The 17,279-nt window shown below is 39.5% G+C and overlaps 1 protein-coding gene across 1 annotated transcript in view; it reads left to right on the forward strand.

The window, feature by feature from the left end:
* CRB1 (crumbs cell polarity complex component 1) overlaps positions 1 to 17,279 on the forward strand; it is a 147,907-nt gene that overhangs the window by 103,746 nt on the left and 26,882 nt on the right. The window contains 4 exon segments of the mRNA XM_044267540.1: positions 1,357 to 1,522; positions 4,488 to 5,394; positions 8,197 to 8,325; positions 12,405 to 12,531. Coding sequence (XP_044123475.1) covers positions 1,357 to 1,522; positions 4,488 to 5,394; positions 8,197 to 8,325; positions 12,405 to 12,531 — 1,329 coding nt within the window.

Here is a 17,279-nt window from a genome sequence, read left to right on the forward strand (position 1 = left end):
TGTTAATGACCCACCAGCCAGAAAAACACTTCATCAATATTTTTCCAGCAAGACTGGGGGATTTATATGGAGCCATTAAAAAAATGGCTTTGACCTTGGTGGCATCATGGTCTATTTAACCATCCAAGATATCTCCAGCCACAGGCTTCTATTGTCCCAACAACAAATTGCTCAAGAATAATAATATTTTAACTCCCAAACTCTTAATGATATCCCAGAGATCTAACTGAATTAACTCATTTTGGAAGAGATCATCCTATCATGTATTTTAATGCCCAGCTATCACTGTTTTTGACTATAAAGTCAACAACAAAAAGAAACCCTGAATGGTAACTTTCTTCTGGTAGTTGGACTTGAAATTCTCCAAAATATATTTTCTCTGAGCCTATGTTTTACTTTATGTATTTTGTATGCTCTTCCAAAAGCTATTCAAATATGTGAATCTGTCAGCTCTGCATGACCTTTCAAAGGAAACACATTTATATCTTTTGAACATTTATTGAGCTCTGACTACCGCCATGCACTGGGCTTGCTTCTAAATGTACAAAAATGAATCCTGTTCATATGACTAGAGGAGTACTGCCAGTGTGCCAGGCACTGCTTTACATAGATGAATCCACTTAATTCTGCCGAAGGACTGCTGGGTACAACCAGTATTGTTATTACCCATTTATGTCAATGACAGATAAGGAAACTGAAGTTTAGAAAGGTTATGTAACTCAACTAAATCACATCTTAACAGTGGGACTGAGATCAATACCATCTCAGCTCTCAGAAATTCCCCTTTAAATACTTTCATTTTGGATATTTTGTGAGAAACCTTTTAAGAACTCAGATAATAATAGTATGTTTCCGAGTGAGAGGCCAGCACCTGAAGAGGTCACTGTCTTTGGATCCAGAGGCTCTAGGTACCAAGCTTCACCATTGGCCTATTTATTAGGATCTTGGATAACAGGAGGGCCCTCTGCTTCCTCATTAGTAAAAACAGGGGTAATAACCTCTACCTCAAGAGGTAATTGGTGTGATTGAAAGTGCCTTGTAACTTAGAAATTCCAGAGAATATCATAACACCTTTTAAAATTCTCCTTGTATTGTAGAGAATGGTCTTATCTATTTTCTCTTTCTCATTTCATCTTTCTTTTTGTTTCTTGCTCTCCCCATTTCTCTTTTAGAAAAGAGTTGGCAATGGTAGCAGTAAGTTTTTTTTTCCATTTGTCAACCAATGGATATAAAAAGTTCAAAGTGTAAATATGTAGAAAATAAGCATTTAAAAAGAACAGATATGGGATCATGCCTTTACTGTTTCTGTGGTTAGTTGCCAGTGCTTTTTACAGCTTTGCTTTCTTTTCTGCTCAGTCCAACCCCTGTCACAATGGAGGTGTGTGCTATTCCCTGTGGGATGATTTCTCATGTTCCTGCCCTGCGAACACAGCTGGGAAAGCGTGTGAGCACGTCCGGTGGTGTGAGCTCAGCCCGTGTCCTCCCAGAGCCCAGTGCCAGGCTGTGCCTCGAGGATTTGAATGTAGGTGGAGTTTAAAGTTGTCACCCATCCCATTAAGTTGGGTATTTCAGTTCCATGAGGCAACCCAAAAAAAAGAATTCAGACAAAACCTGCTTTCCGAAGGAACTTGTGGCTCTTTCCCCTGACTTGAGAAGTACCATAAACCTAACATCATCATCATCATCATCATCTAATAATAATAGTAATAATAATAATAATAATAATATCCAGATTGGCTTCATGCCTCATCCTGCCCCCTGGGTTTCCTTGGGGGTGAAGGGGAGATGGGGAGTAGAGGTCAGAGCAACACCAGACCTAGATCTTTGAGTATTTAAAGCTAATTTCTGGAGAAATTAACCAAGTAATATTTGACTTTCCTTTCCTCATTGTTGGGAATATACATTCACGTGCTAGTGTGAGCTCACGGCCTAATGTTAACCATGAAGCCTCAGGCAGTTCACACAGTTTCTGTAATCTAAAGCTTTCACTGTAAATGCAGATAAAACATATAATTTATAGGTAGATAAAAAGATTTTGTGTGTATGTGATGATTTTATAACCATAAGTATAAAAAGGCAAACACATTGGGCATTCTGATGTTTTCTGAGTGTTTTCCTCATCTGCAATGTTTCTTTGCCCATCTTCAGTACTAAAGACTAATGTTAGCAAATTTGAATACTATTTCACAATTTTGACATGTCTACATACTACCCACAATATTATTTACATTTTCTTTTCTCTCCTACTTCAAATAATGCAATAATATAATATTAGTTTTATTGTTAATCTTTCGATAGATGTCTTTAAGTTCTAAAGTTCTTAGTCCCAGTTATGTTCTATAAAAGCATTTACATCATTTGGAATATTTTCAGAAGGTTAAAAAAAAAAAGAAGAAGAAAAGGATATCTAGAAACAGTGACAGACCGAGAACCATATCCTCAGTGTGTATTGGTCTTTGGTCTATGAATAAAGCAGGTTAGGATTTGGACATATCGCATCTGAAAGAACTTAAATGAATCTTCAATGCTACTGCATTCCCAGTACAGAAAGAGTGGAAAGTTGGCCTCTGATTTCCCAAAAATTCTCAATAACGTTTTTTTAAAGTATGACTTATCTTAATGAAGGAAGAAAATGTAAACCAATACGAGGGGTGAATTTTTACTAACTGACAGGTATGAACCCTAGAACAGACTTTTGCTACTTTGTGTAATTTTAATTTTATGTGATCTTATGACCCTATTGTATTTTCTTTCAAGAAAGATATATGGAGAAGGTTAGATCTAATAGAATAACATACTCTTGAGAATATAGCTCATGCCTCACCCTGAGTTTGCCTTTAGGGCCTCCTATCAGAAAACCGAGGCTTAAAAATTTACAACCCACCTTACATACAGGTGTGTTTATTATGATAAAGTTCCCCAAAGAAAAGGTGAAATACAAATACTGTTATGTATATTGTGATTTTCCCCAGATGAGAAGTGATTTCAGCGTAGTAGTAAAATGAACCTATTTAACCTATATCATAGACCATACTCTTCCTTTCGGAGTTGGAGAGAGCTACCGAGATTTGTTTCTTTAACATTTATTTTAAAGCATGGAACAAGACACTTGTTGTTCCTTTCTTTCCTAATCCCAACCCCAAACTTGGTGGGAAAAAACACCACAGTCAAAAGTAATAAAATCAAGTGAAATTTTAATTCAAATAATACATTTGAGTTGTATACGTGAATGATAGGCTTGAATTTTCTCCTGCAGTGGTTTCTAACCATTATCTCAATTTCCCAAATTGAGGACACAGGAATTATTTTTACAGATTTTTTATTTAAGAATATTTACCTATAATATGTCTGGCAATGTTCTGGGGGAGGAATACTGAAAAGGCCTGATTTAGGAACAAGTTTGATGTCTTCAACAAATGACAGGAATTCTTTGTGGCATAGCATGTGACTAAGGAAGAGGATGATAGCAAATGGAATTGAATAGTTAATCAACGGTCAGATCACCCAGACTTTTGCAGGCACAGCTGAGGCAAAGACAGCATTTTAAGGGTGATTTTTACTGAAAAGTGCCAGAAAATGAGAATAGAGAATTCACCACTACCTTGACTAACACAGAGGTCATTGTGACTCGAGTAGCTTGGCTTCGGTGAAGTGACTGGCACAAAAGGCTGAGTGGTGTGTATAAAAAAGAAAATGAGAGATGAGGAACTGGAGAAGACGAGAATATAAAGCTATTTAGAGGAGTTTGGCAGGAAAGGGAATAGAGAATTAAGGAAGCAACGGGAGAGGAGGAGGTGAATCGGGCTTTGGGGTCTTGCGTGTGTTTTGATTGTCTGATGTTGGAGCAGATTCAGTATATTTGCATGCTGGTGGGAAACAACCAGAGGAGAGGGGAAATGATGATGCACAGAATTGCTTGGAGAAAAGCCCTACACACCTGGTGTCTCAGGTCCTGTGAATACAGAAGTTGTGTGAGAGGAAAGGAGACCCACCCAGGAGGTGGAGAACTGGATTTTCTCTACTTAAGTGAATAGTCATAGGTTTTTCCAATACCCCTACCAAGGTCTATGTCTAGTCATGCATTGAATCCCATTCATTTCCACCTTTTTTAGACATTGTTTCTACATGTAGCCTTTTTTTCAATGGGAAAGAAAGGTATGGTCTGGGTTTTGGTAGCAGACCATCCAGGTTTGGTATTCTGGTCTTATTCTTTATTAGCCACATGACTGTGAAAAAAAATCACTTAACTGCAGGGAGTCTCAATTTCTTTTTTTACAAAATGGGGATGACAATAGTAATAATAATAATAATGTGCTCTAGAATTCTATATTAGAAATAATACAAAAAGAACTAGCACAGTGCCTAACTCGTATCAAACAGTTGATACATGATGATATTAACTTGATCATTTGTAGTAATAAAGGTGTAATGAAGCCAACATTACAGAGTCAATAAAGTTGCTCATTGGTGTTGCCTTCTCTCTTTAGGTATTGGAAATGCTGTTTTTAATGCACAAAGCAGTGAAATATTATTCAGGAGCAATGGGAATATTACCAGAGAACTCACCAATATCACATTTGGTTTCAGAACAAGGGATGACGATGTGATCATATTGCAGGCAGAGAAGGAGCCTGAATTTCTGAATATTAGCATTCAAGATTCCAGATTATTATTTCAGCTGCAAAGTGGCAACAGTTTTTATACGCTGGGTCTGACAAGTTCACAGTCCGTGAATGATGGCATATGGCACCAAGTGACTCTTTCCATGATGGACCCACTGGCCCGGGCCTCCAGGTGGCAAATGGAAGTGGACAACCAAGCATCTTTTGTGACCAGTGCAGTTGCCACTGGGAGCCTCAACTTTCTGAAAGATAATACAGACATTTATGTCGGTGACCGAGCTGTTGACAAGACGCAGGGCCTGAAAGGGTGTCTAGGTACAATAGAAATCAGTGGCATTTATCTCTCTTACTTTGAAAATGTTCCTGGTTTCACTAATAAGCCCCAGAAAGAGCAGTTTCTCAAAATCTCTACAAATGCAGTGGCTACTGGCTGTTTGCCGTTGAATGCCTGCAACTCCAGCCCCTGTTTGCATGGAGGAAATTGCGAAGACATCTATAGCTCTTATCACTGCTCGTGTCCCTTGGGATGGTTAGGGGCACGCTGTGAACTCAACATTGATGAGTGCTTTTCAAACCCCTGTATCCATGGCAACTGCTCCGACAGAGTTGCAGCCTATCACTGCAGGTGTGAGCCTGGATACACCGGTGTGAACTGTGAAATGGATATAGACAACTGCCAGAGTCACCAGTGTGCAAACGGGGCCGCCTGCATCAGCAAACCCAATGGTTATTCTTGCCGCTGTTTTGGAAATTTCACGGGAAAATTTTGCAGGTGAGCATAACGTTCAGGTAAAGCTCCATTTTCCTTGTCAGATTGGAAAGCATTCTGAGCTATGCATCTGTCGGCTGTGCTGAGCAGGAGTGACATGGGTCCCTTCCATCACAATTTGGTCACATAGATGGGATCTCACGTGATGGGATGTTCCACAGGGAAGAATGGTAGCGTTTTGCCCAGATTTGAAGCAAAACATTTTCTCCAACATCTTCATTAGAATATGTCTTATGAACTGTAGTCCCAGAGTTTGACAGCTTTAAGGTCTCAAGAAACAAATATTTTTTGCAATAAAATGCAGAAACTTATTTTTTTCGTTGCTTTTTTTTTTAAGATTCCTTTATTTATCTTTAGAGAGAGACAGAGAGCAAATGAGGATAGAGGGAGAGAGAATCTCAAGCAGACTCCCCACTGAGTGCACAGCCCAGGTGGGGCTAGACCTCACAACCCTGAGATCATGACCTGAGTCAGAATCCAGAGTCAGATGCTTAATTGACTGAGCCACCTAGGTGCTTCCCAAAAGCCTGGTTTTCATATTGTTCGAGGAAGCATGACTTCTACCCCTAAAACAATGCCCTCGGCTATTTCCAGCAGGTAAATCTTGTAAAATCTTGAAAAGTCTATGGTAAATCATAATTCTGAGAAAGCGAAATTATGACTCATATAAATGAACATGTTTTGATGTTTTCATTGAAGTCATTAATTAATGAGGAAATAAGTATGATAGTAAAACCAGGTCAAAGGACAACCTAGTTATTTATATATGTGCGTATATATAATAATTGTATATATTTTTATTACCCACATAAACATAAATATATGTACATAGAGATGAGGAAATGAAGTTGCTAATAAATGCAAAACCATTTAATCTTTTATAAAGCATTACAATTAATATTTGAAAGTACATTTTTTACCATGTGACAGTTATATCACTATGGGCAAACTCATTTCCATTTCAGTGAGCAGGATCCATTCATATTAATGTCATTTTTCCACAACTTATAGAGTTGTAAAATAGCTTAGTGAAGAAAATCTAAGGCATACACCCTACAAAATCAAACAATCCTAGAGGATCCTTTATATAACATGCAACATTCCTTCGAAAGACTACTCAGGAATATCTTTTGCCCATTTTGACATATTTCACAATTTTTTCTAAAACGACTAAAACAGTGTTTTAATTCTAGTAATGACCTCCATCTCGTGTTACATAAACAGAAATAGGAAACAGTATTTTCCTGCTCAGTCACATAGCTTCAGCGCTTCCACATAGAATTCATTACTTTATAACTTATACTGCTTTTAAATTCACTAAACAACTGAGTCATTATGGGGAGGTGAGAGGATTATTAATAACAAGTAATACATTCCCAGACTTCGGCAGAAACACCTGGAGTGGACTGGCAGCCTGTAGACTTAACACTAACTCAGAGCTGGTACCCTAATGGGATGAGTCTCCCAGCAGACAGAACAGGTAGCCATACCTATAAGAAGATGTATTTATCTCCATAACATTTATTGCTGTTCAGAACCCGGGAAGGCAGGGCACAGTATTAGGGGTCAGTGTTGACATTTTAGTTGTATGTCACTTTCCATGAGTTAAAACGGACTCATTGACCAACAGGCAAAGTGCCTGTTTTAAAAGCAAAAGACATTCAGAATCAAAATTTATAGTATTGCCGTGGACCCTTTGGATAAGTGAAGTAAACATATATGCCCCAGGAACTAGTTCTCCAGTATTTTTTCCTGCCTAATACATCAAAGTCAAGTTCTCAAAGATTAAAGTTCTCAAAAGTACCTTCTAATGAGATTCAAAAATTGTTTATTAAATGGAAGACGTATACAAAGCTTCACATTTGCATTGCTAATTGACCTCTTTCAAAGTCGGTTGACATTTTTGGTTCTTTTGAAAAGTCCTTATGATATTTTCTTTTTAAAGTCGAATTGATTAGCTCTTGTGGGAAGAGACACACTTACCGTCCTATAGGCTAGTGTCTCCGTATTAGCGGCAGTGCGCACAACAGGACAAAATTAAATTCATCTTATATTTCCCGAACGTGAATTATGTACCAGATACCATCCATGCACAGTGGGTCACAAACAACACTCCTAAAATTACTTCTGGTCAGTCCCTTCACACTCCTGGATTTTTCCTTTGCATTCAAGTTCTGCTCAGCTTCTAACAATTTGTTCTGCCTTTATAAGGATTCCTTATTACAACTTTGCTGTAATACAAAAGAGCCACCCTCTTGAATTCCCATACAGTTGCCCCCAAGCGCTACATACAGTTGTCCTAGACAGCATTTGGCTTGCATTCTGCTCAGCTATGAATCATTAGGTAGGGAACAGCGAGAGTTGGCGGGGGAACAGGAGTTCAGCTCTGAGAGCCTACAGAGAAATCACATGAGAGCTCGGGTACCCGAGTGCTGTCCTTGCTTTGCTGGCCTTTACAGAGATGCAATTTTCCATGGCCTGTGTTGATTTATTAGCCAGGCAGCAGCAAACCAAGCTATAGTGAGTTTCTTCCCAGCCCTAAATTTATTGCCACCCCACGGCACAGATCTTATCTCATCAACGAAAACTGTAGGAATGGAAGATGTATAGCCCGCTTGTTACAGCGCCCTCCAGCAGGAGCTGTTTACGGAAAGGGATTGTGTCTAAGGCAGCACCATTAAGCATCTGTAGCTCAGCCAGCCTGAGTACTTAATTAGTTTGGCATCAACTACATATATGAACTTTTCCAAAAAGTTTTCTTGAATGAAATGAACAAGATGAGCAGCTGTTCTTTTATCTCCCTAGACACACCAGATTACCCTCGACAGTTTGTGGGAATGAGAAGACAAATCTCACTTGCTACAATGCCGGCAACTGCTCCGAGCTCCAGGGTGCGTTCACATGTCTGTGCGCGCCAGGTTTTACTGGGGAATGGTGAGTCCCCTTAGAACTTTATAGAAGAAAATTCTGGGTTGAAGAACAGTGGGATTGTGCAAGGTTGATGTCTCAGTTCCCATAGGAAAACCCAGGCTGAACTATAGGTCCAACCAGAGTCAGAGAATAAAAAAGAAGAAAAATCACAGTGTAGGTCAAAGCAAAGAACACTTCGTTAGCCAAGACTTCAAATAAGAAAATATGTCTTTTTGAAAAATGTAAAATGTGCTATTTTTCTTTCTGATAAGGACTTCTGGTTTCATGTTTCTTTCCTGCTGACTCTAATAAGCGATGCAAATGTAGTTGTTGTTGAAGTAAAATAAAATATACCTAAAAAGATGGCCTCATAGAATGATCTAGAACGCCGAAAGTTTATAGACCCTAGCTGTATGAGCCCATCTTTCCCAGAGAAACCCTTCAATAGTTCTTCACCTAATATGGAGATGATGCTATAGAGTTTGCCAGTGGCTTCAGACGATGGCTGAAAATGCAGTCAAATTTGGATATGCGTTTGCCGGGCCAAAGGTGAGGTTAAAAATTAAAAAAAAAAAAAAAAAAAAGTACTCCCCAGCTTTTCTCAGCTTCTCAAAAGGATCAGTGTCCTCAAAATGATTCTACACCAGGGCGCTCTCTATGCTCTTACATATCTCTATATGAGCAAATAATAAATAGTTAGCCATCTGTTGAGCACTAAGTCATGCATCTTATAAATATCATCTCTAATTGTTATTCCTTTCACTGTGCATTTGCATAAACTGAGGCTGAGGGGTTAGGTTAGAGGTCAGCTGCCAATCCAGGTGTGTGCTGCCAGGAGATCCCTCTGCCTTCAGGGTCTGGGCTCATCGTTTGGATATTCTGACGGAAATGAGTAAATCTTTGCTTGCAACAATTCAAAAAAAATGGGAGAAGTGCACCTTCATCTCATATGCCGACCAGCACAAGATAGCGATCTCTGATCAAACTCCCCACATTGAACAAATTAGATAAATGAAAATACAAGGCATTTGACAGAGTTTGATTGAATGAACTTTTCTCAAAAGGGAAGTTAATAAAATTCTGAGTATAATTTGTGCTCCCTGACAACTGCAGTCTGGAGTCATTGGAATTCTCTCTTTCCCAGCTGACTCCTTCGGCGCAAGATACAGCTATTTTGCCATTTTTACAAAATAGCAGGCAATCTCAGATATACCTGCCTTTTACCCAGTCGGCATTCAGTGGCTGATCCAGCTCTTGCCTTCACGGCCTGCTTTCAGCAGCGGCTCCAAGCAGCCCCCGCAGACCTGTCGTATGTGTGCACGGAAGGACGGGGAGCCCTCGAGCATGTTCTATTTTCTAGTGAGCCCCTTCTACCATGCCACGTACTGTTAACGCAGACCATTCAACTGGCCTCCAATTACATACCCCTCTGAAACAGTGCAAATATTTCCTTGTCCTAAATATTTCCTTGACCACCTCGTTCCCTATATATTTTTTTAAAGATTTTATTTATTTGATAGAGAGAGATCACAAGTAGATGGAGAGGCAGGCAGAGAGAGAGAGAGATGGAAGCAGGCTCCCTGCTGAGCAGAGAGCCCGATGCGGGACTCTATCCCAGGACCCTGAGATCATGACCTGAGCCGAAGGCAGCGGCTTAACTCACTGAGCCACCCAGGCGCCCCTCGTTCCCTATATTTAAGTGCTGGTTATTTCCTGCCTCCGTGTCACGGGTAAAGGCTTCATGTCACACTCACGTTCAGCGGCACAAGGCACAGACACATCCCAAGCCTTGGATTATTTTTCTGCTCCTCACACATTATCCCTATTTACAGCAAACATTTCTTTTTCCTCCAACATTTGTTTAAAAGAGTCTTGTTTAAAAGAGTCTTGCATTTAAATGCAAATAACTTCTTTGAGATGTGCTAAGAAAAGGAAGCTCCATGTTTTCCTTCCTTCCGGGAACCCTCCTCTGGATCAACTTCTCTGCTCCAAATAGATTTCTAAAATAGTGACCACAGGTTTAATTAAGATGCTGTACTTTCAAAGTCCTTAAGCATGGTCAGTTAATTCACTGGGTGTTAATGGATTTATTTATTTTGATTGTCGATCTATTAATTAATCTCTAATGAAAGCTCCGGTAATGTTCATAATGAATGTCTATGTGTGGTCTCTGTGCACTTCAAAAGAGAAATAGGGGTGCCTGGGTGGCTCAGTGGGTTAAAGCCTCTGCCTTCAGCTCAGGTCATGATCTTAGGGTCCTGGGATCGAGCCCCACATCGGGCTCTCTGCTCAGTGGGGAGCCTGCTTCCCCCCCCTCCCCCCACCACCTGCCTCTCTGCCTACTTGTGATCTCTGTCAAATAAATAAATAAAATTTTAAAAAAAGAGAGAAGTAGATAAGAAATGGAGAAAGAAGAGCCCGAGAAGACTGGAAAATACTAGAGAGTCTCCCAAGGCCTAGGGGCATGGGACTTCTTAAGGTCCAAAGATACTGAAAAGTTGTGTTCCTGCAAATTGCCTCCTCTTCTGTCTGGCTAGACCCCCAGCTTTCTAGTGTCATCCTGGCAGGTTGCAAATGATGGATGGTGTGAACACTCCGGCCCACCCAGGACAAAGAGTGCTTGGCAGCCTCTCCCAAGTTGTTGGGTTTTGCTCAGATCTAATCGGAGAGGCCTCCTTCCAGTGCAGAAGCCTGAGCCAAAAAAAGAAAACAAAAATGTCTCAGCTATGCTTGGTATCCAGCGGGATAAGGAGCTGTTTTCCTGGGAAGAAATCTTTTTTTCCTTTGTACTTCGGGTTGGCCCTCCCCACCCACCCCGCTATCCCCCTTCATTTTGAGCCTAGTAATTTCGTCGACGACCCAGGCAAGCAAGTTTTATCTTTTGCGGGGTGAGGAATGAAAAGTGGTTTACATTACACTTGGACATTGTAAGTTGCTCTTTTGGGATTCTTGAAGCTAACATTTTATATGAATTTCCCAAAGTAAAAGAGATACTTTAGTTACTGCTCTATCCAGGGACCTAACAGAGTGTTTGGTATATGATTAAGTGCTAAATACACAAGTACTGAACGGCTGAATGAAAGTGACTGGCGAGTTAATCGGTGAGTTTACTGAAAAGTAAGTTGTTGGCTGAAGGTCAGGAGAAAGACAACAGTGTCCCAAGGAAGTGGAAAATTTCAGTATACCTTAGTATTGATAACACTTGTTGGGGAAAATTTAGCTTTTGAAAGTCATTCTACCTGAATATTTTAAAAATTACACTTAGCTCTAAAACATATTTATTAGGAAGTGAAATTTTCTTTTCTTTTTTTTTTTTTTTTTAAAGATTTTATTTATTTATTTGACAGACAGAGACCACAAGTAGGCAGAGAGGCAGGCAGAGAGAGAGAGAGGAGGAAGCAGGCTCCCCGCTGAGCAGAGAACCCGATGAATGCGGGGCTTGATCCCGGGACCCTGAGATCTTGACCGGAGCCAAAGGCAGAGGCTTTAACCACTGAGCCACACAGGCGCTCCAGGAAGTGAAATTTTCTAATTACCTACTTTTGCTTTTTGTTGAAAAATAAGATTCCAAAAAGAAAAAGAAGATTCCAAAGGAAAATAACCCCAAATCTTCAAGAGTAAATTGTTTTTTCCTTCTATTTTTGACGGGCTTTCTTTCCCCCACAGCCCGAGGGCATGGATGTAGTAGAATCCTGACAGCAGGGGCACAGATCTGCTCTGTCGACTCCAGGTTGGCAAAATGCAGCCTCACGGTTCCTATGTGTCCCCAGTAAACTGAACCAAAGGCGGCAAAGATGGCAAATGCTCTTTGGGGACAAAACGACCATTCCTCAGGTTTTTTCTTGGTTTCTAAAATCTCGCACTTATTTTTTCATTCTAATTAGCTGGGCATGTGTACAGATTATTTCCCTTAAAAACGAAATTTGGGACAGGAATTTTAAGCAATGTGTCCCCACATCATGATGTGTATGTAAGTTGCAGGGGAGTTGGTAAATCAGGCCGTACTGTTCCAGGTAGATAAGGCAACCTTTTTCCTTTCCCCATTTCACAGCCAATTTATTCAACAGAGACCAAGGCTGCTGCTGTTTCTGTTTCTGTTCAAGGTGCGAAAAGGACGTGGATGAGTGCGCCTCCGACCCGTGCTTCAATGGAGGACTGTGCCAGGACCTGGTCAACAAGTTCCAGTGCCTCTGTGACGTGGCCTTCGCGGGCGAGCGCTGCGAGGTGGACGTAAGCGGGATCTCCTTTTATGTGTCTCTCTTACTGTGGCAGAATCTCTTTCAGCTTCTTTCTTACCTCATTCTGCACATGAACGACGAGGCAGTCGTCGAGTGGGGTGAACAGGAAGATGACTAACACTCATGGAGACATTCCTGAACTTAACAGCCATTGAAGCTCCAGAAATGTCTTGACGCATTTGAGACTCTAAAAAAGAAAAGGAAACACTACCTTGAAAAGTAAAATAAATTCAAGGACTGTTTGAAGCATACCATGAGTGTCATACGAGAATATTAAGCATTTACGTATTTCAGCGATATATGTAAAAAATATTGTTCTTAACGTAACCAGAAACTTCTCATTGAGTACACTTGTACAGGTACATTGTTTTTCTTAGTGCTTCCACGTTTGAGTGATGACTACAGTAAGAACTGAGTCTCTCCCACACTCCATTTCTGTGTATACTTCTGTAGTGTTAGTTGCCCCGTGCACCCTGATCCTAAGACATTTACGTTCTTTCATTCCCGTCTATAATTCATGACATGACAGTTTGAAAATGACTAATTAAACTGTTTTGCATCCGTCTATGTTTTTATACATAGCTATTCAAATGAAGTGTTGCCAACTCTCTGGGAAGTTAAAAATGTATATAAAGAGAAAGCAGGGAATTACACAAGATCCCTAAAATGGAGAAAGAAAATTTTCTGATCTAATTGGTATCAAAACTAAAATTATGCCTCACCAGTATACTTCCTGTTTCCACAAAACCTCTCCTGCAGTTGTGTGACAGAGAAACCCTACTTCCATTTCTTTTTCCTATAATAGTTTCTGTTCAAATAGAGTACTTTTTGGTTAATTGTTTATAAATTTTGACCTTGCTGATATTTTTGTCAAATAGACTGATTTGAGTTGCTTTTTGAAGCATATTTAATAAAAATAAGTACTGTTGTATATCCACACACCAAAAAGCATGCATTATAAAACTTGATTTCTTGGGAGCATGTTTTTCTAAAATTTGAAAGTATCATCTTTAATTATCTTTCTGAAAAAAAACCAGGAAATCATAGTAGCTTTCATTATCAAAATATATTTGACATTATATTTCTTTTAAAATATATACCTGAAATGATGGCTCTACAAAGTAAATTAATAATATATGCAAAAAAATTATAGCTATTTCTTAGCTTTAATTGACTAAATATAATAATAATTGAAAGAACTTTATTTGAGAATATTTTTAATTCCTTCCGCGGGCATGTTAGAATTTCTGCTAAATATCTCTGTGTGGGTATACCCTTCCAAAGAAGACATTGTGCTCATTTAAATGGAAAAGTGGTCTGATCCTATGAATTAATTTAGAAAACAGCTACAATAACAATGACCTGACAAATGTAGTTTTGTGTCTATGTCTTTCGGAGCTTCCCTGGTTTGACGACACGAGATTGATTTATCCTTTGGGTGATATCCAATAGTCATTTGGCCCCGATTGTGTAAAGAAAGTTGTTTTTTCTGTGGAAATGACCGAGGAAGACCTAAATATACCAAACAAAACAAAAGGACAAAATGGTATACCATAAAAACAAAGGAAATGGATTCAATTCTATTTTTCAATAGTCCTAGAAGATTTTATGCAGCAAATTCATGTCCTCTAGGACACTGGCAGTCATTTCAAATGGGAAGCAACTGATCTGCAGTCTTTCCTTCATCCTCCTTCATTTCCCTCCCATCCAGGCAGCACGCACCTTCCTGCTGTCTCAGATGGATCCCTTCCAAACTTAGACTTTGCGACAAGAGATTGGGAAAACCCCCCTACCATGTTTGCCTGGAAGAAGCATAAAATAGATTATGACCACGTACATATAGCTTTCACACTGACTCCCTTTTTGGACATATCTGTACTTACATACTTATAGATCACTTCTGTGTAATTTTTTATCTCCCGGATATATCTGAGTCATTCACAAATGCTTTCTCTCTGAAATTCTTTTGTCTCTGTGTCACTGTCACTGTCAACCACTTTTCTATTTTCCACATGCCTTGTCATGAGATGCCTGACTTAAAAACAAAACAAAACAAAACTTTCCCTTCTCTGTTTTTCTCTATTTTTAATTGCATTGTGTATGATTCTGCCTTTTACATATTTACATAGAAAAATAAAACTTGTGTTTCTGTATCTCTACTTCTCATCCTCTGACAACTGTCTTCATTTGCCTTGACCGTGTCTTGTGTGGTTAAGATGTCCACAAGCCAGGCACACCCATGCACAAGCATGCGTGTGCGTGCACACACACACACACACACACATACACAACCTCATAATGAACACCCAAGCATCAGTGTTCATCTTCCTGGATTGAGGTCTGCTTCCCCAGATGTGTCCCTGCAAAGTAAATACCTGTGGCATCAAAATCAGGGTCCCGTGTACTTCGCTCCTTGGCAAGTATACCTCTGGCTGGCATTCTAGAACTGATTATATCCCTAATTGCTCTCTCTGTTGGTTTACAATGTCTCTGCCTGTAGTACGCATAGTTCAACCTGTTCCACAGAGAAGCCATCTCACCTAAATGACAGAAATTCACACAATCTCTTCTAGAACAAGTCTCTGAAACAAAACCTGTATTTAGGTGCATACCAGATCATTTCTTTTTGCTTATTTTAAAGATTTAGTATATGAGCTAAATGGGGCCGTGTCTCCGTGTTTGGCCATGCCTCTTTCTTCCTTGTGTGTGTGTACATGAAGAATGGTTTTTATTACTCTCCTTTTTAGGGAGCAGGGAAGTAGAGAAAATAGGAACGTTTGCAGAAATTAGTGTTCGGCCAGCATGAGGAAACAATTAAATTCCAGTAGCACTATTGAGAACCTATCCTGGGCCAGGGACTGTGATGAGCTGTTTATAAATATACTTTTTTTTCAGCATAAGAGCAACCAAAGTCTCTCACCTCCCAAAATCTTCACTAAATTGTGCTTAAAGATCCTTTTACCATTTCTGAAATTATTCAGCTTAATTTTGTAAAATTAAAGAGGGATGCCTTCTGGAAATGGTGATATATAAAATTTGAGTTTAGTGATTTAGGTAGGAAACCAATGAAAAGAAATCTGTGTTGTCCAACTACCAAAGTTATTACTAATATGGACTATCTCCCTTCTTTCCTCTTTTCATTTATGCAACAATAGCTCAATGACTCCCTACCATGTGCTATGGTCTGGATTAGGTGATGAGAATTCAACTACAAATTGCTTACCACAAGTTGAAGGTCTGCTAGGAGATGTGGGTAAACAAACAGTGAAGGACAGTTCCTGGGTCAGTGTTAGGATAAAACTAAGTACCAGTTATAAGGCAGCACTTAGGAGGAGCATTTTGCTCAGTCTTAAAGGTGCCTGTGGAAGGTCTCAAAGCCAAAGCTGGGATTCAAAGGTAAACAGGTGTCAAGTTGTGACAGGAGGGTTGGAATAGCAGAGACTGCTTCTGGCAGAAGGGGATACAGAGCCCCTGAATGGTGACTGGAGCCCGAAGGGCAGTGGGAACACAGTAAGACTGAGGCTACAGAAGGACCAGAAGTGAATCCTCCTAAGTCAGGTCAATGACCTTGGCTTTTTCTCCTAAGAGTAATGGGGAGTCTTTAAAGGGGTTCAATCAGAAAAGTAACAAGATCGCACTTGCACTTGAGAAACATCAATTGGGCTTCTATGTAGAGAATGGATTAAAAGAAATGCAAGACTGGACTCCCAAAGACACATTTACGGGGCTATTGCTGTAATACAGATAAAAGGAAGTGAGCTTGGCTCTACGTTATAGAGTCCAAAGGGATTTGAGGAGGGGTTGCTGAATAAAGGTTGAAGCTGTAAGACCTATAGCATGATTGTTTGGAGAACATAGTTCTGAGAAGATACTCCAGTTAAATTTGGTGAATGTTAAAAAGTATTTGTAGATTTAATAAATGAATAAATATGAGGTTCATTGGGATATCCAAATACTGTTACTATTTAGTGTGAATAATCCAATCTGGAATTCAAGAGAGATAGCTGAGCTGGGTGTCTAAATTTGGGTGTCGTGTTATAGATCTATTGATACTTTGTATTCCAGTCTCCATATCTATAATCCATTTGTATTGTTTCTTATTATCTTTTCCAGTTTTATTGAGATATAAATGACATAGAATGTGTGTAAGTTTAAGGTATGCAACTAGTTGATCTGACGCACTTACATGTTGCAAAATGGCTGCCATCAGAGCCTTAGCTAGTGCCTCCATTTCATTACTTAATTACCATTTCTTTTTTTGTGGTGAGAACATCTACCATCTATTTTCTTAGCAACTTCTAAGTGTGCAGTACAGTAGTATTGTGAACTGTTAGTCACCATGCTGAATATTTGAGTAGAACGTACTCATCTTGTAACTGAAAGCTGGTATCCTTTGACCAGCATCTCTCCATTCCCTCACTCTCTGCTCCCAGCTACCACCATGCTACTCTGTTTCTATGTTTTGTGCAATGATTTTAGACTTTCTATATGAGTGGGATCATACAGTATGATATATTTATTTTCTGCCTGAATTATTTCACTTAGCATTATGCCTTTAAGATCCAAATGACAGCATTTCATTCCTTCTCATGTGGAGTAATATTCCTTTGCATATACATACCAGATCTTCTTTAGTCATTTACCTGTTGTTAAACATGTAGGTTGTTTTCATACCTTGGCTGTTGCGAATAATGCTATAGTTAACATGGGAGTACAGATAGCTCTTTGAGACAGTGGTTT

The sequence above is a fragment of the Neovison vison genome, chromosome 10 (assembly GCF_020171115.1).
Source record: "Neovison vison isolate M4711 chromosome 10, ASM_NN_V1, whole genome shotgun sequence".
NCBI classification, from domain to species: Eukaryota; Metazoa; Chordata; class Mammalia; order Carnivora; family Mustelidae; genus Neogale; species Neogale vison.